Here is a 21,964-nt window from a genome sequence, read left to right as displayed (position 1 = left end):
TCCACTGAAGCCGTTCTCTCCAAACCACATTTTAAGCTTCAGCTCCCCCGCCTTGACCTTGGACTCTTATCTGTGTTACTTAATGGCCACTTACTTTGAAGAATGGGTAACTTCTTCTTTCTCTTCTCAGCCCATGGATTCACCTGTAGCTCCAAAAATGTGATCTGATCTGACTTAGATAGAGTTAGATCTGTTCAGCAGAACAAATGAAATATGAGTTTTGCTAGAAATAGTCCAACTTCTTTTTTTTTCAATTTAAAAAAAATATTTATTTATTTTCCCTTTTGTTGCCCTTGTTTTTTTACTGTTGTTGTAGTTATTGTTGTTACTGATGTCGTTGTTAGATAGGACAGAGAGAAATGGAGAGAGGAAGGGAAGATAGAAAGGGAGAGAAAAAGATAGATACCTACAGACCTGCTTCATCACTTGTGAAGCGACTCCCTTGCAGGTGGCAAGCCAGGGGCTTGAACTAGGATCCTTACTCTGGTCCTTGTGCTTTGTGCTACCTGCGCTTAACCCGCTGCGCTACGGCCTGACTCCAGGAATTTTCTTATGTGTGATGAGAGGGAGAAACCAGAGCACTACACAATCATTTATAATTTTTGTGTGTGTGTGCCATGACTATATTATCTGGTTTTAGGGATCAGTCCTGGGTTTTTTACACATGCAACATATATGCTTTTCTCAGTAATAAAAGGTATTTTCAATATTCAGATATTATAATTAATGTAAGTACTACTGATATCAAGCTAAGGATAGAAATTAGAATGTAAAAGTGGACATGAATGTATAGAACTGCCACTGACCTAGAGTGAATAATACATAGAGTGAATAATACATATTATATCAAAAAGTAAAATACCAAAGTCAAGATAAAATATGAAAATCTTATTTTACACATATTAATTTTTCAAGTGATCTTTTAAAGGAAATGTTTTGCAAAGACTGATGTTTTCTCAGAGACACAACTTCAAATCTCCCCAAAATAAAACAGATTTTTTTTTCCTGGGAGTCAGGCAGTAGCGCAGCGGGTTAAGCGCAGGTGGCACAAAGTGCAAGGACCGGCGTAAGGATCTCAGTTCGAGCCCTAGCTCCCCACCTGCAGAGGAGTTGCTTCACAAGCGGTGAAGCAGGTCTGCAGGTGTCTATCTTTCTCTCCCCATCTGTCATTTCCAACTCTCTCCATTTCTCTCTGTCCTATCCAACAACAACAACAACATCAATAACAACAACAATAATAACTACAACAACAATAATAACTACAACAATAAAAAACAAGGGCAACAAGAGGGGAAATAAATAAATATTTAAAAAATTTTAAAGTTTTTTTCTATTCCTACCAATAAATCTTTACTTATTTCCCTGATGTCAGAGATTTGAATTCCAATTTCTACAAAGACTATTTTTCAATGTTAGAAAACAAAGCAATTCAATACTTTTTTTTTTAAAAAAGGTTGCCAGAGAAGGTTCTTTGCCATTTCCACAACCGAGTTTCTTTTCTTTTTTTTTTTTTTTAATCTTTATTTATTTATTGGATAGAGACAACTAGAAATTGAGAGGGAAGGGGGTGGTAGAAAGGGTGAGAGGCAGAGAGACACCTGCAGCCCTGCTTCATCACTTGTGAAACTTTCCCCCTGCAGGTAGGGACCAGGGGCTCAAACCGGGGTCCTTGTGCATTGTAACAGGTGCGCTCAACCAGGTGCACCACCACCTGCCCCCTCCACCCAGCAATTCAATACTTTGAGTATTTTGGGAGGTCTTCTTACCCAAGAAAACTAGATGTCCATAGTTCTCTAACATCACATCCCTGTACAAATCCCGCTGAGCCTGGTTCAGGCACTCCCACTCCTCTGCAGAGAATTCTATGGCCACATCCCTGAATGTCAGCAGTTCCTGAAATGAAAACCGCAGTTGTTAAGTGGCCACTGGCCGAGTTCATCATGTGACTCAATAATAAAAAGTTACCCAGGAAGAACTCAGTATAGTAACCTATCAAATCTACTTTCGAACTCTGAGGAAATAGGATGACAAGTAGACCAATAGGCAAGTGTAAGCACTGTATTTTCTGTCATATGAAAAATAAAATTCAAGCTCTTAATCCAGTCATGTGCCTTTTAGTTTGTCTTTATGTCATTGAGTAAAACTTATGTACATTTATTAAATAAAAATTTGGTTAAGTTAGAACTCTACTATCTATAAACCATTTATCCCCCAATAAAGAAGTTATATGGGAGTTGGGTGGTAGCACAGCAGGTTAAGAGCACATGGCCTGAAATGGACCTGCAAGGACTGGTGTAAGGATCTTGGTTCGAGCCCCCGGCTCCCCACCTGCAGGGTAGTCGCTTCACAAGCAGTGAAGCAGGTCTGCAGGTGTCTATCTTTCTCTCCCCCTCTGTCTTCCCCTCCTCTCTCCATTTCTCTCTGTCCTATCCAACAATCACATCAATAACAACAACAATAATAACTATAATGATAAAACAACAAGGGCAACAAAAGGGAATAAATAAATATTAAAAAATAAAAAAAGCATCCACCCCCCAAAAAAGAAGTGGCTCCCTACACAACCTCTTGTCTCTTGGTCTCTTCACATCTTCTTTACTCTTTTTAATGTTTTAAAACATTTTTTTTTTAAATTAGGTGCAACTGTGGTCCGGAAAGTGACACAATGGATAAAGCACTGGATTCTCAACCATGAGGTCCTGAGTTCAATCCCCAGCAACACATGTAGTATACCATAGTGATGTCTGGTTCTTTTTCTCTCTCTCTCTCCGCCTGTCTTTCTCATGAATAAATAAATTCTTTTAAAAAAAAGAATTAAAAAAAATTAAGGGGCTGGGTGGTGGTGCACCTGGTTAAGCGCACACATTACAGTGAGCAAAGACCCAGGTTCAAGCCCCTGGTCCCCATCTGCAGGGGGAAAGCCTCACAAGTGGTGAAGCAGGGCTGCAGGTATCTCTCTGGCTCTTTCTATCACCCCTCTCCTCTCAATTTCTGGCTGTCTATCTAATAAATAAAGATAATAATTTTTTAATTAGGTGAAATCATAGAAAAGACATCTAAAGTGGAGAAGAAATATAATACTGAAATGCATGCCGTTTCAGAAGAACACAGCCTATGATGTGAGAAAAGACACTTACCTGAGAACCTGCCATTTCTTCTATTTTTCTTTCTCAGGTGAGTTTGTGAGAAGAAATAACAGCTGGCTCTTGAATATGCCTCTAAGTGTACCAGCAGCGTCTTTTCAGATGTTAACACCTCACCTACAAGTAGGACATGCATTAAAGACCCATTGTTTGATTAGAGATTCGGGAATCGTGAGTTCCTTAATGGAACATTAACTTGAGTTCCCCCTGTCATTTTTGTGGATGGGGAAGCAAAGTACCACAGCCCTACCAGCTAGTTCTCATTGGACTGAAGCAGAAATCCTGATATAGATGGGGGATTAATGAGAGCTGTGTGGTGGAGCACCAGGTAAGAGTAGATATTACCAAGCACAAGGACCTATGTTTGAGGCCCTGCCCCCCGCCTGCAGGGTTATACTTTTTTTTTAAAGTTTTTTTTAAAATTTATTTTATTTATTTATTCCCTTTTGTTGCCCTTGTTGTTTTATTGTTGTAGTTATTATTGTTGTTGTCGTTGTTGGATAGGACAGAGAGAAATGGAGAGAGGAGGGGAAGACAGAGAGGAGGAGAGAAAGATAGACACCTGCAGACCTGCTTCACCGCCTGTGAAGCGACTCCCCTGCAGGTGGGGAGCCGGGGGCTCGAACCGGGATCCTTATGCCAGTCCTTGTAATTTGCGCCACCTGCGCTTAGCCCGCTGCACTACAGCCCGACTCCCAGGGTTATACTTTACGAGAGGTTTTTACCAAGTAGAGAACAGAGAACAGAACAGAGCTATAATGTCAGCTCTCCCTTATCACCTGTCAAAATGTGTCAGGGTTCTATTACACTCTGCCATTAGAACTCGGTTTCCATAGTAACAGGTCTGGGTTTCACAGACTAGATCTATTCCCTGTCTGACAGTGTGTGCAGCCTCTGCTACCACCACCAAAGTTTTGGCCCCAGTCAATTATCTAACGCAAGTCACCAACCATGGCAAGCCTACTGACAAATTGAGCTCTTGTAGTCCTCAGTTTCTGGTTCATACCCAAGGGTTAAAACATAGACTCGGGAGTTGGGCGGTAGCACAGCGGATTAAGTGCATGTGGCACAAAGCGCAAGGACTGGTTAGGATCCTGGTTTGAGCCCCCGGCTCCCCACCTGCAGGGGAGTCGCTTCACAGGCGGTGAAGCAGGTCTGCAGGTGTCTGTCTCTCTTCCTCTGTATCTCCCCTTCTCTCTCAATTTCTGTCTCTAACCAAAAACAAACAAATAAATAAAAATAACATAAAAAAAAACAGACTCGGGAGTCGGGCGGTAGCACAATGGGTTAAGTGCATGTGGCACAAATGCAAGGACCGGTGTAAGGATCCGGGTTCAAGCCCCTGGCTCCCCACCTGCAGGGAGTTGCTTCACAGGCGGTGAAGCAGGTCTGCAGGTGTCTCTCCTTCTCTCTGTCTTCCCCTCCTCTCTTCATTTCTCTCTGTCCTATCCAACAACGACATCAATAACAATAACAATAACTACAACAACAATAAAAAAACAAGGGCAACAAAAGGGAAAATAATATAAAAAAATTAAAACATAGACTCAGGGCTGGGTGGTGGTACACCCATATGAGCACACATATAATAAGGTTCAAGGACCCAGGTTCTAGCACTCAGTCCTCACCTTCTGGGGGAAGATTTATAAGCAGTGAAGCAGTATTGTAGATGTCTCTTTCCCTCTCGATTTCCCCCCTTCCCTCTCAATATCTCTGTCTTATCAAAATAATAATAACAACAACACACATATATAAGCAAAAACAAAAGAAAATACCACAGACACCTGAGCCCAGGTATTCATGAAATATCAAATACAATGAGAAGACAGTGGAACAAGACAGCAATAGAGAGATAAAGAATACAGTAGCTAGGTCTGCAGGTGTCTTTCTCTCCCCATTTCGGTCTTCCTTTTCTCTCTCAATTTCTCTCTGTCCTATCCAGCAACAACAATTGCAGCAACAACAATAACAGTAACAGCAATGGGGTAAAAATGGTCACCAGGAGCAGTGCATAGTGCAGGCACCGAGCCTCAGCGATAACAAGCAAACATACTAAACAAACAAACAAAAACTCAACAATATAAAAACAGATGTTGTATGTCCAGACTTTATTATTGGGTAGTCTTCTTCCAGTGATTTGATGAGATCTCAATTTCCTTTTAACAGTGTACATAGAATCTGCACTATTTTTGATTTGATATTCAGACAATTAATTTCATCCAGCCAGTACATATTCAATAGAGTAAGGAGACAAGATTTTGGCTTCCTGTTCAGAGTGTTTTCCAACTTTAGGCAGACCTTTTTTTTTTTTTTTTCCTCCAGGGTTATTGCTGGGCTCGGTGCCTGCACCATGAATCCACCGCTCCTGGAGGCCCTTTTTGTTGCCCTAGTTGTTGCAGCCTCGTTGTGGTTATTATTGCCATTGTTGACGTTGCTTTGTTGTTGGATAGGACAGAGAGAAATGGAGAGAGGAGGGGAAGACAGAGGGGGAGAGAAAGATAGACACCTGCAGACCTGCTTCACCGCCCGTGAAGCGACTCCCCTACAGGTGGGGAGCTGGGGGCTCGAACCAGGATCCTTATGCCGGTCCTTGCACTTTGCGCCATGTGCGCTTACCCACTGCGCCACCGCCCGACCCCCGGCAGACCTGTTTTAAGAAATACTACGAGATGATTAAAAAATAAATTAGAAATTTTAAACATTTAAAAAAATCACAGTAGCTGAGGAGGCTGGGAGCCTAAGGACTCCAGTTTAAGACCCCAGTTCCCACCTGTAGGGGGAAATCTTCACAAGTAGTAAAGTAGGCTGTAGGGGTCTCTTCCTCACTATCTACCCTTTCCTCTCATATTCTATCTGCCCTATAAAATTTTTTTAAATATTTTTTTATATTTACTTTTTTATTTATTTATTCCCTTTTGTTGCCCTTGTTGTTTTATTGTTATAGTTATTATTGTTGTCATTGTTGTTGGATAGGACAGAGAGAAATGGAGAGGGGAGGGGGAAGACAGAGAGAGGGAGAGAAAGACAGACACCTGCAGACCTGCTTCACCGCCTGTGAAGGAACTCCCCTGCAGGTGGGGAGCCGGGGTTCGAACCGGGATCCTTATGCCGGTCCTTGTGCTTAGCGCCACCTGCGCTTAACCCGCTGTGCTACAGCCCGACTCCCTCTGCCCTATAAAATTAAAAGAAAGGGAGTCAGGCAGTAACATAGTGGGTTAAGCGCATGTGGCGCAAAGCTTAAGGACCAGTGTAAAGATCCCAGTTCAAGCCCCTGGCTCCCCACTTGCAAGGGAGTCGCTTCACAGATGGAAAAGCAGGTCTGCAGGCATCTCTCTTTCTCTTTCCCTCTCTGTCTTCCCCTCCTCTCTCCATTTCTCTCTGTCCTATCCAACAACAACGATATCAACAACCACAACAATGTTAAACAACAAGGGCAACAAAAGGGAAAAAACATATATATATATAAAAAAGAAATTGTACTTATGAAGTATTTTTTGTTTTACAAAATAAGATTATTTATTTATTCTTGGATAGAGAAATTAAGGCAGGAAGAGAGAGAGAGACAGACAGACAGACCTGCAGCAATACTTCATTGCTTGTGAAGTTTTCTCACTGCAAGTGGGGACAGAGGGCTTGAACCTGGATCATTGTGCACTGTAGTGTGTGTCCTCTACCAGAGGAGACACCACCCAGCCTCTTCAAACCAAAGTTATTTCAAAAAAGAAATAAAACACTTTCATTTGAAAAAGGGGTTTAAAAAGGGTTTTCTTATCGTGTGACGATAATAAAATGGGATGTCTGGTGTTTATGTTGGAGACCTTTAGGAAACTAAAAAAAGAAAAAATGAAAAGCAGAAAGATAGGGCAACTGTCTCCAATATTCATGAGATATCGGAACTGAGTCTCACTATTTTCACACTCCCTCACATGCTTCTTGCAGAAAGCAAAAAAAAAAAAAAAAAAAAAAAAAGCCAGCACTTCAAATAGCTTAACACAGATGTCCTCAGAAATGGTCAAATTTCCCAGATGCCCCCAAAGCAATGAAAAGCAATCAAATTCTATAGGTCCTCAAGGTACAAGAGAAAATCCTTTACTCTTACTATGATATGATGAAAGATCACTGAAGCAGGGAATCCAAAAAGGATAGAGTAAGATCCTCTTAAGAGAGGACATGAGCCTCTGACATCAAGGGAAATAAAACTTGCCTTTGCAAAAATCATATCCACTGAAGTAAAACTTACCACACCTCATTTTTAAAAATCTGGCTTCCTTCTTGATCTTAGAAACTATTATCCATGTCTCCTACTTCATTCATTCCCACCCAACCTGGTACTTAGCTTTTTTATCCTTTATTTCCACATGCCAAAGCTCCTTTTATACCAAACAGGTAACCAGTTTTGGCTTAAATACAGTGAAAGCTGTTTGTTAGAAGAAAGTAATATGAGCTCTGCAGGAAGTTGTCCAAACTCAAACCAGTATCATACTCAGTAGCTATGGTAAAGGATAATTTTGGATACATGGGAAGGTTTTTTCCAATGTTCCAGTTGTGAGCATTATTTATAAGTAGGACTGGTACAAAATAAAGGAATGGGGGATGAGGAATAAGATGTAGTCAATACCTATTTATACCAATGAATGTCTAAATGTACCACTAACCCAGAGTGAATAAGACATTCGCTACACAAAAGACTAAAGTCAAGAAAAAACATGAATATTTTCTTCTCCATACTAATAAATCCTGCCTTAATTACCTTACCCCTAGATATCTGACTCCTAAGCATGTAAATAAGATCTCCCTGTTGTCAGGCTATAGTGCAGAGGGTTAAGCACACGTGGTGAGAAGCCAGAAGCGCCAAGGACCAGCAGCATAAGGATCCCAGTTGGAGCCCCGGGCTCCCCACCCACAGGGGAGTCGATTCACAAGTGGTGAAGCAGGTCTGTATGTGTCTATCTTTCTCTCCCCCTCTCTGTCTTCCCCTTCTCTCTCCATTTCTCTCTGTCCTATCCAACAACGACAGAAATAACAACAATAACCATAACGATAAAACAACAGGGCAACAAAACGGAAAACAAAACAAACAAACAAACAAAAACAGCGGGAGTCGGGCTGTAGCGCAGTGGGTTAAGCACAGGTGGCGCAAAGCACAAGGACCGGCATAAGGATCCCGGTTCGAACCCCGGCTCCCCACCTGCAGGGGAGTTGCTTCCCAGGCGGTGAAGCAGGTCTGCAGCTGTCTTTCTCTCCCCCCTCTGTCTTCCCCTTCTCTCTCCATTTCTCTCTGTCCTAACCAACAATGACAACAACAATAATAACTACAACAATAAAACAACAAGGGCAACAAAAGGAAATAAATAAAATAAATATTTAAAAAAAAAAAAAACAGCCTCCAGGAGCAGTGGATTCGTGGTGCACAGAGCCCCGGCAATAACCCTGGAGGCAAAAAAATTTCCTAGAGATAAAAATCAAAGAAAGGCGGGAGTCGGGCGGTGGCTCAGCGGGATAAGAGCACGTGGCGCAAAGCACAAGAACCGACCTAAGAATCCCGGTTCAAGCCCCCGGCTCCCCGGCTCCCCACCGGCAGGGGAGTCGCTTCACAGGCGGTGAAGCAGGTCTGCAGGTGTCTATCTTTCTCTCCCCCTCTCTGTCTTCTCCTCCTCTCTCCATTTCTGTCTGTCCTATCCAACAACAACGACATCAATAACCACAACAATGTTAAACAACAAGGGCAACAAAAGAGAAAATAAATAAATAAATAAATATTTAAAAAATCAAAGAAAGGCATGAAAACACACACTAAACCTGTGCTCTTTGGTTCTGGAAGCTATTCTGACCCAAAGAGATTAGATATTCCCTAAAAAGACATCCCTATACAAATCCTGCAGAGTCTGGTCCAAGAACTGCTACACACAAGAGAAAAATCTTGTAGCCCAATCTCTTGACTGTATGCAGACCTGCAAATAATACACATATTTATCAAGAGGCATCAGCAGAGTTTATGAATTAACCCAAAATGAAGAGAAGAATAACAAGGCAGGTTCTGTGGCACAGTACAATAAGAACGCATGTGTAAGGTCCTAATTCCCATCGCCAGCAACACAGTGATATTCTAATTCTCTCTCCCATTAATAAATAAAGTCTCTTTTTTAGAGAGAGAGGGCTGGGGCAGGAAAGATAGCTCAGAGGGTAGGGTGTCTGAACTGCCATATGCACGACCCAGGCTTCAACTCTAGCACCACAAATGTGGCTCTTTGGCTATACTAGTGGAGAAAGCTTCAATGCTGTGATGTCGCTCCTTCCCCTCTCTTCCTGTTTTAAAACGGGCTAGTTATATGTTTTTTCTGAAAACACAAAGACATAAAGAGTATGTTAGCAAACTGTCTTTGGAATAAAATGAAAACTTAGAGGGCCATTATCTGATTCACTTTGCAAAAACGTTAGCTTCTATATTGGACAAAATTGAGAGTCTATGTTTTCTAGAGGTAAATAAAAGGCAAACTCAGAAGGAAATTCCAGATTAGATATGATAGTTATATGTTTCTCAAGAAATGCATCTAAAATCTTTAAGACTAAGGACAGAATAATGACATTATAGTAGAGAGATAGGACAGAGTACTTGAACCAAGCTAATGAAAGGAACAGCAGCTGCAAAGGGCAAAATGACACCTGATATTTGAGGAACAAGACATATTCCCATTGCTGTGGTATGTCAGCAATAACAGCAACAATCTAATTAGAAGTAGAATAGTTTTATGTTGAAGTCACCGCCAGTTCTTATCTCCTAAAATATTAGGGTGTATTTTGTAAGTCTTTTAAAAATACACTTGACAGGGAGTCGAGCGGTAGCACAGCGGGTTAAGTGCTTGTGGCGCAAAGCGCAAGGACCGATATATAAGAATCCCGGTTCGAACCCCCCGGCTCCCCACCTGCAGGGGAGTCACTGCACAGGTGCTGAAGCAGGTCTGCAGGTGTCTGTCTTTCTTTTCCCCTCTCTGTTTTCCCCTCCTCTCTCCATTTCTCTCTGACCTAACAACAACAACAACATAAAAAAAACAACAATAATAATAACTACAACAATGGCAACAAAAGGGAATAAATAAAGTTAAGAAAAAAAAGATTAAAAATACACTTGACAAAAGGTTCTTTCTTTTACATAAGTCTGAGAAATTTGGGGTCATACAGTCCTCATGAAGAGTTATCCATTTTTCTTTTTTTTTAATATTTATTTTATTTATTTATTCCCTTTTGTTGCCCTTGTTGTTTTATTGTTGTAGTTATTATTGTTGTTGTCATTGTTGGATAGGACAGAGAGAAATGGAGAGAGGAGGGGAAGACAGAGAGGAGGAGAGAAAGATAGACACCTGCAGACCTGCTTCACCGCCTGTGAAGCAACTCCCCTGCAGGTGGGGAGCCGGGGTTCGAACCGGGATCCTTATGCCGGTCCTTGTGCTTTGCGCCACCTGCGCTTAACCCGCTGCACTACAGCCCGATTTCCGAGTTATCCATTTTTCATCCTATTCCAGATAAGAGGTCATAGATTTTTTACATGGGAAACTAAACATGAAATTTTCTCCTAACTCACTGATGTCTCAATACTAAGCCCAACCTCAACAGAAATACTTGACCAGGGAGTGTCAGGCAGTAGTGCAGCAAGTTAAGCACAGGTGGTGCACAGTGCAAGGACCTGTGTAAGGATCCCAGTTCGAGCCCCCAGCTCCCCACCTGCAGGGGAGTCACTTCACAGGCGGTGAAGCAGGTCTGCAGGTGTCCATCTTTCTCTCCCCGTCTTCCCCTCCTCTCTTCATTTCTCTCTGTCCTATCCAACAACAACATCAATAACAACAACAATAATAACTACAACAGTAAAAACAACAAGGGCAACAAAAGGGAATAAATGTTAAAAAAATTTTTTTTTTTAAAAATGCTTGACCAAAGTCTTATCTGTGACAAAGTGAATATTTTTCAATAGCAGTGGGTGACTACGATCAGAATTTTTCCTCTCACACAGGATATCTGGATAGAGAAAAAAAGGAGAAGAATCTGACATACAAGGGAAAGTGTTCTAATAAGTTGTTTTAGCTTGTTCAGCTAGTTGTGTTCTTAGCTCAGCTATTTCAGCTTTCAGCTCTCTAATAACCTTGAGATAATGAGTGTTTTCTTCCAGAGTCTCATTTGTTGTTTCTGCATTTCTGATGACAATTCTTTCAAAGTCTCTACTCACTAGTGTTTGGATGTTGACCTCATTATTCTGTGCTCCAACCTTTGGGGGGCTTTTAGCTGGACTCTTGTCCTACTTCATTTCTCCAATATTTCTTCTTGTTGGTTTAACCATTCTATATAGTATGTTATGAGGTCCCTCTCTCAGTACTTTTCAAATTACTGATCACTCTTGCCTGGATTGACTTGTGTCTAAGTAAGGTAATTAAAGGGTTCACAGTTGTGGAAATTGACAGTTGTTTCAGTATTATTTTAATCTCTGAGTTGGAGCACAGTGGCTCTTAAAGCCTCTTTTGTTCTTTTTCTTCCCTGTAGGCTATGGGAGCCCGAGGACGTTTAAAATATAAGTAGGCTTCTTAGCTTAATCCCTCACTCTGGTGATTTGATGGGTTCCTGAGGTCATCCTAGTCCTGCCTTGTTGTGGTCCCAGATGACATCCTTTGGTATACCTAGTTGACCCTGGAGAGGAGAGAATCACAGCTGCTGCTGCTCAGTAGCCTCGCCTCAGGAAGTACCTCGAGTTCTAACAAGCTAATCTTAAAATATAATTTAAAAAAATTAAGTATGTGAAATCCCAGATAAATTAGGAAAATCATAAGCAAAGACAAACATTTGGAACTGCAAAACGCATGCCTTTTCAGTAGGAAAAAGCATTGCCGGGGGTCTGGCGGTGGCGCAGTGGGTTAAGCGCATGTGGCACAAAGCGCAGGGACCTGCGTAAGGATCCCTGTTCGAGCCCCCGGCTCCCCACCTGCAGGGGAGTCGCTTCACAGGCGGTGAAGCAGGTCTGCAGGTGTCTATCTTTCTCTCCCCCTCTCTGTCTTCCCCTCCTCTCTCCATTTTCTCTCTGTCCTATCCAACAAGGAACGACATCAATAATGGCAATAATAATAACCACAATGAGGCTACAACAACAAGGGAAACAAAGGGGGGGAGGAAGCATTGCCTTCGAGGTGGTAGAAGTCAACAACAACAACAAACTGCTAGTTCGTCCTCCTCCTCCGATTTCCTTTTCAGGCAAAAATGATGAAGAAAAATCACAGTTGCTTTTTGAGAATATGCTTTAAACGTACCAACAGAGCATTCCCCCGGAAAAGCTCTGCACCTACCAGCAGGGCAGTTGTCATGCATAAAAGGTCCCACTTCCTAAGTCCTAAGTTTGAGATTCAAGGACAATGCACAAGCTACTGCACAAGCCCACATATTGAGTTTCTCCTTCCTGTCTTGGGGGTCCTCCCACACTGCAAAGTCTGTATTAGCGGAGAGGGCGACAGGGTGCACTTAACTTTTATACCCCTGTAAGGCAAAGAAAGCCCTTTCATCTCTGGAGCAAAGCCTAACTCAACTCTTAGTATAAACTGCCTTCCTACTTGACCTAGGTCTCATCTAACGGTGCCTGAAATGCTGAATTGATGTTCACAATGAGAACAAAAACCGTGAGGCAGGTTGCAGACGTCCCTTAAAACCCCATTTCTAAACCTCATGAGAAACCCGGGTGGAGTATCGTTCCAGAAGCCTTACTTCTCAAGTGAGAATGTGCACGGAAGTCACTGGGCATCCTGGAACCCGCTCTAAAAAACTGAGATTTTTGCACGTTTCCCTGTGCAAAAAAGGGAAGGGGGGGAACTTGGCCTCGTGGCAGCAGGGCAGATGGAAGCACACCCTCCCCATCTCGCTCCCAGCTACCGGCACTCACCATCTCCCGTGGTCCTCCACGTCACAATCACCCCAAAGCGGGTGTGACCCAGAGAGAAAAGCAGTCGTTCAGTCTACACACGCAAACAAGCCGCGATCATTTCCCCAGGGGCTGTCCTGTGGAAGGGGGGGCGCAGAGGGTACTGGGGGTGGGGGGGCGATGCAGCGAGCACCGCCCACCCCCAACCCAGACTGGACCTTATTGACCTTTAATTGGACAGATTGCATGTCAGACAAAGACAGTCGGTTGAAAAGAACCCAGTCAAAATTTGTTTTGGCTGTGTGGCAGAAACATTGTCAAATCAGCTTCTAAAGAGGGTTCCGGAGCCCCGCCTCAAGGGGGGCGCCTTGTCTGCGTGAAGTCGCCTCTTAAAGCGCCAGCGATAACTAGGTGGTGCTTTGTAGATAAATAATGCAGAACGCACCCGGTTGCTGCTGGAGCTACTTAACTCTTTAGATTCCGCTCATTTAGGCAGGAGTAGATAATATAATGGTTATGCAAAGAGATTCTCATACCCGAGGCCCCAAAGTCCCACGTCCAATTCTCTGCACCACCATAAACCAGAGCTGAGCAGTGCTCTGGTATAAGAAGAAAAAAGATCCTGCCCTTTTGTTGTTGCTGGCTCTGGAGGGGGCTGCTTCCAAAGCGGCCTGAATGCGTTCAGATGCAGCCCTGCGACCTAGGACAGCGCTGTTCCCTCCTGCTGTTGAGTCCCCGCAGGATAGTGGAGCCCCTGTGTCCCTGCGTGAGGATCCCGACACCAGACTCTGCATGGGTCGCCAGGGTGCATTCCTCTTGGGGCTCCCGCCCTATTCTCTGCTGGGCTGAGGGCCAGGAGTCTAGTCCTGTCCCATCCCTGAGTGAGGGCTCCGGGGTTTTGGCGTCAGGTCCCGACCCGGGGATGGAGAACGCCACCCTTTCAGGATGCAGGCTGTGGGGGGGAGCTCAGCAGGGAAGGTGGCATACCGCATTCCCCGCCCCCTCCCCCAGCTGTTTCCATTGATTGCTTTACCTTCACAGTATTTAGATGTAAATATAGGTTAAGGTGTTTTTGTTTTGTTTGTTTGTTTGTTCTTGTTTTTGTTTTTCCTCTACTCAGTGACTGTTGTAAATTTCAGCGGTCTTTTAGCATCTTCTCCCTCCTACCTACCTCTCCACCCCCACCCCATTTGGGTTTCTAGTCCTGGTTTGGGCTTAGTCAGGGAATGCCATCTAAATAAAGGGTACCTGTCCTCGAGTGTAGTTGTGAGGAAACTAAAGGTAGTAACATCACACTTGGGGGTGAGAGGAGTGACGTGTTTATAAAATCTTAGTGACATGCAGTGTACAGAGCTGTGAAAATTCAGGATTCTATCCCATCCCCTATTCACAACTGACCATCAGACCTGTAAAAGCCACATGATTTTAGCTGTGATAAATTTATAAAATGAGGGTTTGTACAGAGAAAAGGAGATTGATACATTTTTCCAGAAATGAATAACTGGCCCCCAGTTATTTAAACTCAAAAGAGAACCAAAGAAATAGCTCACTGGAAAGGATACCAGAGGGGATAAACTCTGGTACTGTAATCTCTAGATCTGTATGAAATAGCTGCCTAAGAGCAGTGAAAACCACACATGTGTGAGGCCAGGTTACACACACACACACACACACACACACACACACACCATAGTCATAAATGTGCCCTAGAATTCCTTTCCTCAGTTTGTATATAGGTAAATGCAATAGCTCTCTGGGGTCTCTGTTCTGTTGGAGGCCTAAGATGCTCTCCAAATCTTATTCACACAAGACGTTTGGGGGACTTTGTTGCATTTAAATAAGTGGAACAAGAAATACATAGAGGGGTCCGGGTGGTAGCTCAGCAGGTTAAGCGAGAAGAAGCGCACATGGCGCAAAGCGCAAGGACCCGTGTAAGGATCCCAGTTCAAGCCTCCAGTTTCCCACCTGCAGGGTGGATGGCTTCACAAGTGGTGAAGTAGGTCTGCAGCTGTCTATCTTTCTCTTCCCTTCTCTGTCTTTCCCTCCTCTCTCGATTTGTCTCTGTCCTATCAAACAACAATGATAGCAATATCAATAATAATAACAACAACAACAGCGATAAACAACAAGGGCAACAAAAGAAAAAAAATGGCCTTCAGGAGCAGTGGATTCCTAGTGTAGGCACCAACTTCCAACAATAACCCTGGAGGCAGAAAGAGAGAGAGAGAGAGAGAGAAAGGTCCTGTTTATGCAAGTTTCCCATCATGATACATCTGATCATGGGTCTAGAGGAGGAGCATCAGCACTAACAGGCAGCTTGTAAGATGTCAATCCCTGGATCTAATGTCAAACCTGCCAAATCAATTTCTCTCTCTTTTTTTTTTAATTATTTATTTTCCCTTTTGTTGTTCTTGCTGTTTTTTGTTGTTGTTATTGTTGTAGTTATTATTGCTGTTGTTAATGTCATCATTGTTGGATAGGTCAGAGAGAAATGGAGAGAGGAGGGGAAGACAGAGAGGGGGAGAGAAAGACAGACACCTGCAGACCTACTTCACTGCCTGTGAAGCGACTCCCCTGTAGATGGGGAATCGGAGCTCGAACCGGGATCATTATGCAGGTCCTTGCGCTTTGCCACCTGAGCTTAACCTGCTGAGCTATCGCCCGACCACCGCCAAATCAATTTCTTAGCATGAACACTTCATGATTTATTTGCACATTGAAGGTTGAGAGGCAAGACTTAATATCACCACAGGCTTCCTTATTTAGAATAACATGGACTTTTTATTTTTAATTTTTTAAATTATCTTTATTTATTTCTTGGCTAGAGACAGCCAGAAATCGAGAGGGACAGGGGAAATGATGAGGGAGAGGGAATCAGTTGGTAGCGCAGTGGGTTAAGCATACATGGCGCAAAGCACAAGGACCTGCATAAGAATCCTTTCAAGCCCCTGGCTCTCCACCTGCAGGGGAGTCACTTCGCAAGTGGTGAAGCAGGTCTCCAGGTGTCTGTCTTTCTCTCCTCCTCTCTGTCTTCCCCTCCTCTCTCCATTTGTCTCCATCCTAACCTAACCAGCAACAATGACATCAATAACTACAATAAAACAACAAGGGCAACAAAAGGGAAGAAAGAAAGAAAGAAAGAAAGAAAGAAAGAAAGAAAGGAAGGAAGGAAGGAAGGAAGGAAGGAAGGAAGGAAGAAAGAAAGAAAGAAAGAAAGAAAGAAAGAAAGAAAGAAAGAAAGAAAGAAAGAAAGAAAAATAGGGAGAGTGACAGAGAGAACCTACAGGCCTGCTTCACTTGCAAAGCTTTCCCCCAGCAGGTAGGGACCAGGGGCTCCAACCTGGTGGTGAAGCAGGTCTGCAGGTGTCTGTCTTTTTCTCCCCCTCTCTGTCTTCCCCTCCATTCTCCATTTTAAAAACATATTTATTTATTCCTTTTTGTTGCCCTTGTTTTAGTTATTACTGTTGTTGTTATTGATGTCGTCATTGTTGGATAGGAGAGAGAAAAATGGAGAGAGGAGGGAAAGACAGAGAGGTGGGGAAGAATGATAAACACCTACAGACCTGTTTCACCGCCAGTGAAGAGACGCCCCTGCAGGTGAGGAGTCTCGAATCGGTATCCTTGTGCTTTGCACCACCTGCGCTTAACCCACTGTGCTACCTTCTGACTCCCTTCTTTCCATTTCTTTCTGTCCTATCCAAAAACGACGACATCAATAACAACAGCAATAATAACTACAACAATAAAACAACAAGGGCAACAAAAGGGAAAATAAATATTTAAAAAATAAAAGAAGAACATATAGATTTGCATTAAACAGGCCTCAATCCTCTCAGTGTTTATTTTGTTCTAAAATCATGTCACACATTCATTTTTTATTTTATTTTATTTTATTTTATTTTATTTTTACAGACCATTTTTGTGTGTGTAGTTTACAGGATTGTAAAAGTACAGAGTATAGTTTCACACTGCACCCATCACCAAAGTTCTGTGGAATTCTTTTTTTAATATAAATTTTTGTTTATTTATTTATTTACTTACTTATTAGTAGAGGCAGAGAAAAACTGCGGTGGGAGGGGGAGATAGAGAGGGAGAGGCACAGAAACACCTGTAACCCTACTTCACCACCTGTGAAGCTTTCCCCTTGCAGGTGGGGAGCAGGGCCTTGAACCCAGGTACTTGCACACTGTAATGGGCCCGTTTAACCAGGGACATTACCTACTGCCTCCTCCATTTTTTTTTTAAAGATATGATTTATTGCCTATAAGACAGAGATGTTTTGGGAGTTGAGCGGTAGCGCAGCGGGTTAAGCGCACTTGGCGCAAAGCGCAATGACTGGCGTAAGGATCCAAGTCTGCAGGTGTCTTTCTCTCCCCCTCTCTGTCTTCTCCTCCTCTCTCCATTTCTCTCTGTCCTATCCAATAACAATGACATCAATAACAATAACAGCAATAAAACAATAAGGGCAACAAAAGGAAATAAATAAATAAATAAATAAATAAATAAATAAATAAATAAATAAGGGGGTCGGGTGGTAGCACAGCAGGTTAAGCGTACTTGGTGCAAAGCACAAGGACCGGCATGAGGATCCCAGTTCGAGCCCCCAGCTCCCAACCTGCAGGGGAGTCGCTTCACAGGCAGTGAAGCAGGTCTGCAGGTGTCTTTCTCTCCCCCCTCTCTGTCTTCCCTTCCTGTCTCCATTTCTCTCTGTCCTATCCAACAACAACGACATCAATAATAACTACAACAATAAAACAAGGACAACAAAAGGGAATAAAAAAATTAAAAAAATAAAAGACAAGAGCAGGGCACCAAAGTAAAAACCCTGTGGTGAAGGGGACAGTGGCCATTGGGCTTCCAGGGGGATGGGGGGGTGGGGAGGTGGTGTTGGCATGGGACACAGTCTTGGTGGTGGGAATGGTGTTTATGTACACTCCTATTAAATTGTAGACATATAAACCACTATTTAATTAATATGAGGGGAAAAATTGATCATATATCTAGAACTTCTTAAAACACAGACTGAGTCTTTTTAATACACAGGCTGAGACTTTGATATGTTGACTCTCTCAAAAGCCTAGACCAGGGAGAACAGAAGCAACTGGTAAATGCCCAGAAGTGGAAAGGCCAGATCATAGCATAATTTTATTTCAGTTTTTTGAGGAGTCTCATTTTTTTTATATTGGTTATATCATTTTTTTGTTCCCTTCTATAGAACTTAAGGATTCTAAATTTTTCACATCACTACACATTTCATTATTGGGAGATTAATGTTTTACAGTTGACAGTATATTTTGTTTTTAAATATTTTATTTATTTAAGAAAGGAGACATTAACAAAACTATGGCATAAGAGGGGTACAGTTACACACAATTCCCACCACCCCATCTCCATATCCCATCCCCTCCCCAATAGCTTTCTCATTCTCTATCCCTCTGGGAGTATGGACCCAGGGTCCTTGTGGGTTGCAGAAGGTGGAAGGTCTGGCTTCTGTAATTGCTTCTCTGCTGAACATGGATGTTGACTGGTCGGTCCATACTCCCAGTCTGCCTCTCTCTTTCCCTAGTATGGTGTGTCTCTGGGGAAGTGGAGCTCCAGGACACATTGGTGGGGTTGTCTGTCCAGGGAAGTCTGGTCAGCATGGTGCTGGCATCCAGAACCTGGTGGCTGAAAAGAGAGTTAACATACAAAGCCAAACAAATTGTTGATCTGCTCACTTTAAAATATATATATATGTATATATATATTTACATATATATATATTCCTTTTTGTTGCCCTTGTTTTATTGTTTTAGTTATTATTGTTGTCGTTGTTATTGGATAGGACAAAGAGAAATGGAAAGAGGAGGGGAAGGCAGAGAGGGGGAGTGAAAGACAGACACCTGCAGACCTGCTTCACCACCTATGAAGCGACTCCCCTACAGCTGGAGAGCCAGGGGCTTGAACCAGGATTCTTATGCTGGTCCTTGCGCTTTGTGCCACGTGCGCTTAACCTGCTGTGCTACCGCCTGACTCCCTTCTGCTCACTTTTTAAGAGTTTTATACCTTAATGTTAACTTCATATATATGTATATATTTGGATGGATACGGTTGGGAAACAACTCAACGGGTAAAATGCATACCTTTACCATATATGGGTCCCTGCTTTTAATCTTCAGGGGAGCATCACAGACAGCACCAAAAGGATTCATGGACTGCGCAGTTCTTTGATGTTTTCTGATATACAAATCAATATATATTTAGCTTTTGAGAATTAATATGTAAATACTTTTTTTTTTTTGCCTATGTGTATATTACCTTACACTAAAAATATCCTGGGACTTTGAAACCTCAGGCATGAGAGTCTTTTTGCATAGCTATTATGCTATCTACCCCAGCCCCCATGAAATTCTTAACAAATCAGTATGGTACAGCTGTGTTGAAATGCTATATTTATCATAGTAAATCTTTGTGAATATGCTCCAAATTTTTTCTTCTTTATCACTTTACTGTATTGTGGCTTTGATTCTGCATCAAGATTTCTCTTCCAATATGAAAATTTAGATTTTTTTTCCTGAAGTTTACACAACAAAATTTTATGTCAATAGATTTCTGAATTTATTTTATGTATTTTTTTCCAATTTCAATACAACTTTATTGAAAAAATTTTGACTGATGAGAGCTTTGTCACAAGAGTACATTGGGGGGGAGTCGGGCTGTAGCGCAGCGGGTTAAGCGCAGGTGGCGCAAAGTACAAGGACCGGTATAAGGATCCCGGTTCGAACCCCGGCTCCCCACCTGCAGGGGAGTTGCTTCACAGGCGGTGAAGCAGGTCTGCAGGTGTCTATCTTTCTCTCCTCCTCTCTGTCTTCCCCTCCTCTCTCCCTTTCTCTTTGTCCTATCCAACAACGACAACAACAATAATAACTACAACAATAAAACAACAAGGGCAACAAAAGGGAATAAATAAATAAAATAAATATTAAAAAAAAGAGTACATTGGGGTCAGGAGGTACACACCTGGTTAAGTACACGTTACCAGTAATGTGCAAGAACTTGGGTTCAAACCCCAGTCCCCATCTGCAGGGGGAAAGCTTTATGAGTGGTGAAGCAAGACTGCAGGTGCTTGCAGGTGCTCAGTCTCTCTCTCTCTCTCCCTCTCTAACCCTCTTCCCTTTCAACTTCACTCTGTTCTATCAAAAAATAAGTAGGGAGTCGGACGGTAGCGCAACGGGTTAAGTGCATGTGATGCAAAGCGTAAGGATCCCAATTCGAGCCCCTGGCTCCCCACCTGCAGGGGAGTCGCTTCACAGGCGGCGAAGCAGGTCTACAGGAGTCTATCTTTCTCTCCCCATCTCTGTCTTCCCCTCCTCTCTCCATTTCTCTCTGTCCTATCCAAAAACGACATCATTAATAACTACAACAATAAAACAAGGGCAACAAAAGGGAATAAATAAATATTAAGAAAACAATTAAAAAAATAAATAAGTAAATACAATTAAAAAAAAACCTTCAAATCGTGTTTGTCCTATGTGGTTCCTGTTTTATTGGAGGCAAACGTCACAAAGTACATACATAGGGAGAAAGAGTAAGAAATTGACATGATAGTGACTAAACGGTAGCTATAGTTCTCATTTTTCAAAAGTTTAGTAAAATTTGTCTTTTATTAAAAGAAGTGTGCCACTGGGGGCCGGGCAGTAGTGCACCAAGTTAAGCACACATGGCGCAAAGTGCAAAGACCGGTGTAAGAATCCAGGTTCGAGCCTCCGGCTCCCCACCTTCAGGGGGATCACTTCATAAGTGAAGCAGGTCTTCAGGTATTTATCTTTCTCTCCCCCTCTCTGTCTTCTCCATCCTCTTTCAGTTTCTCTCTGTCCTATCCAGCAACAGCAATGGCAACAATAACAATAATAACAACAATAAAAGGGCAACAAAATGGGGAAAATGGCCTCCAGGAGCAGTGGATTCATAGTGCAGGCACCGAGCCCCAGCAATAAAATAACCCTGGAGGCAGAAAAAAGAAAAGAAAAAAAAAAGTCTGCCACTACTAGTGAGTCAGGGTTCTGTTCTTTATCTTTGTTGATGCAGTTTTGTACTTCTGTTCCTTAATCCTACCTTTCTCCTCACATTGATTAACAATTTTGTTCTCAGTCCATACAGTACACAGCTATCCTAACTGATCTGCATAAGTATTGGATTATGTTACTGGAGTATTTCAGAATAAAAAATTTTTTAATTTATTTTAATGAAGAGATACATAGATAAAGACACAGAAACACAAGAACACAAGAACACTACTCAGCTCTGGCTTACAGTGGCACTGGGAATTGAACCTGGGAGCTCAGAACCATAGGCATCAAAGGTTTTTTGCTTACATGTGCAGCAAATGTTGGAGAGGCTGTGGGGACAGAGGAACCCTTCTGCACTGCTGGTGGGAATGTCAATTGGTCCAGCCTCTCTGGAGAGCAGTCTGGAGAACTCTCACAAGGTTAGACATAGACCTTCCATATGACCCAGTAATTCCTCTCCTGGGGATATACCCCAAGGATTCCAGAATGCCCAACCAAAAAGATGTGTGTACATCTATATTCATAGCAGCACAATTCATAATAGCTAAAACCTGGAAGGAACCCAGGTGCCCAGCAACAGATGAGTGGCTGAGAAAGCTGTGGTATATATACACAATGGAATACTATGCAGCTATTAAGGACAATGAGCCCATCTTATCTGACCCATCTTGGACAGAGCTAGAAAGAATGTTAAGTCAGCTAAGCCAGGAAGATAAAGATGAGTATGGGATGTCCCCACTCATCTACAGAAGTTGAGAAAGAAGAACAGAAAGGGAAACTAAAAGCAGGATCTGATTAAATCTAGAGCAGGGCACCAAAGTAAAAACCCTGTGGTGAAGGGGAGGGTGGCCATTGGGCTTCCCAGCACGGCTGGGGGTGGTGGT

General features: G+C 42.7%; 2 protein-coding genes across 4 annotated transcripts in view; one reads left to right on the top strand and one right to left on the bottom strand.

Moving 5' to 3' along the window:
* Positions 1 to 21,964, bottom strand: part of LOC103123874 (zinc finger protein 519-like) — a 138,098-nt gene that overhangs the window by 4,950 nt on the left and 111,184 nt on the right. Inside the window, exons 1-4 of one of the 3 annotated variants that reach the window (XM_016193163.2) lie at positions 13,054 to 13,202; positions 3,138 to 3,260; positions 1,767 to 1,893; positions 95 to 190 (exon numbers count right to left, since the gene is read on the bottom strand). In XM_016193163.2, coding sequence (XP_016048649.1) covers positions 95 to 190; positions 1,767 to 1,893; positions 3,138 to 3,152 — 238 coding nt within the window. In that variant the 5' untranslated portion in view covers positions 3,153 to 3,260; positions 13,054 to 13,202. Of the gene's footprint in view, positions 1 to 94; positions 191 to 1,766; positions 1,894 to 3,137; positions 3,261 to 13,053; positions 13,203 to 21,964 lie in introns of those variants that run through there. The other 2 variants (XM_060182185.1, XM_060182184.1) reach the window with 2 other exon arrangements.
* Positions 13,708 to 21,964, top strand: part of LOC103123877 (zinc finger protein 883-like) — a 43,673-nt gene continuing 35,416 nt past the window's right edge. The window contains exon 1 of the mRNA XM_060182216.1: positions 13,708 to 13,837. Within this exon, the coding sequence (XP_060038199.1) occupies positions 13,708 to 13,837 (130 nt within the window). The remainder of the gene's footprint in view (positions 13,838 to 21,964) is intronic.

The sequence above is a fragment of the Erinaceus europaeus genome, chromosome 23 (assembly GCF_950295315.1).
Source record: "Erinaceus europaeus chromosome 23, mEriEur2.1, whole genome shotgun sequence".
Lineage (NCBI taxonomy): Eukaryota > Metazoa > Chordata > Mammalia > Eulipotyphla > Erinaceidae > Erinaceus > Erinaceus europaeus.
Note: the sequence above shows the minus strand (reverse complement) of the source record. Positions and strands in the feature narration are given on the sequence as shown.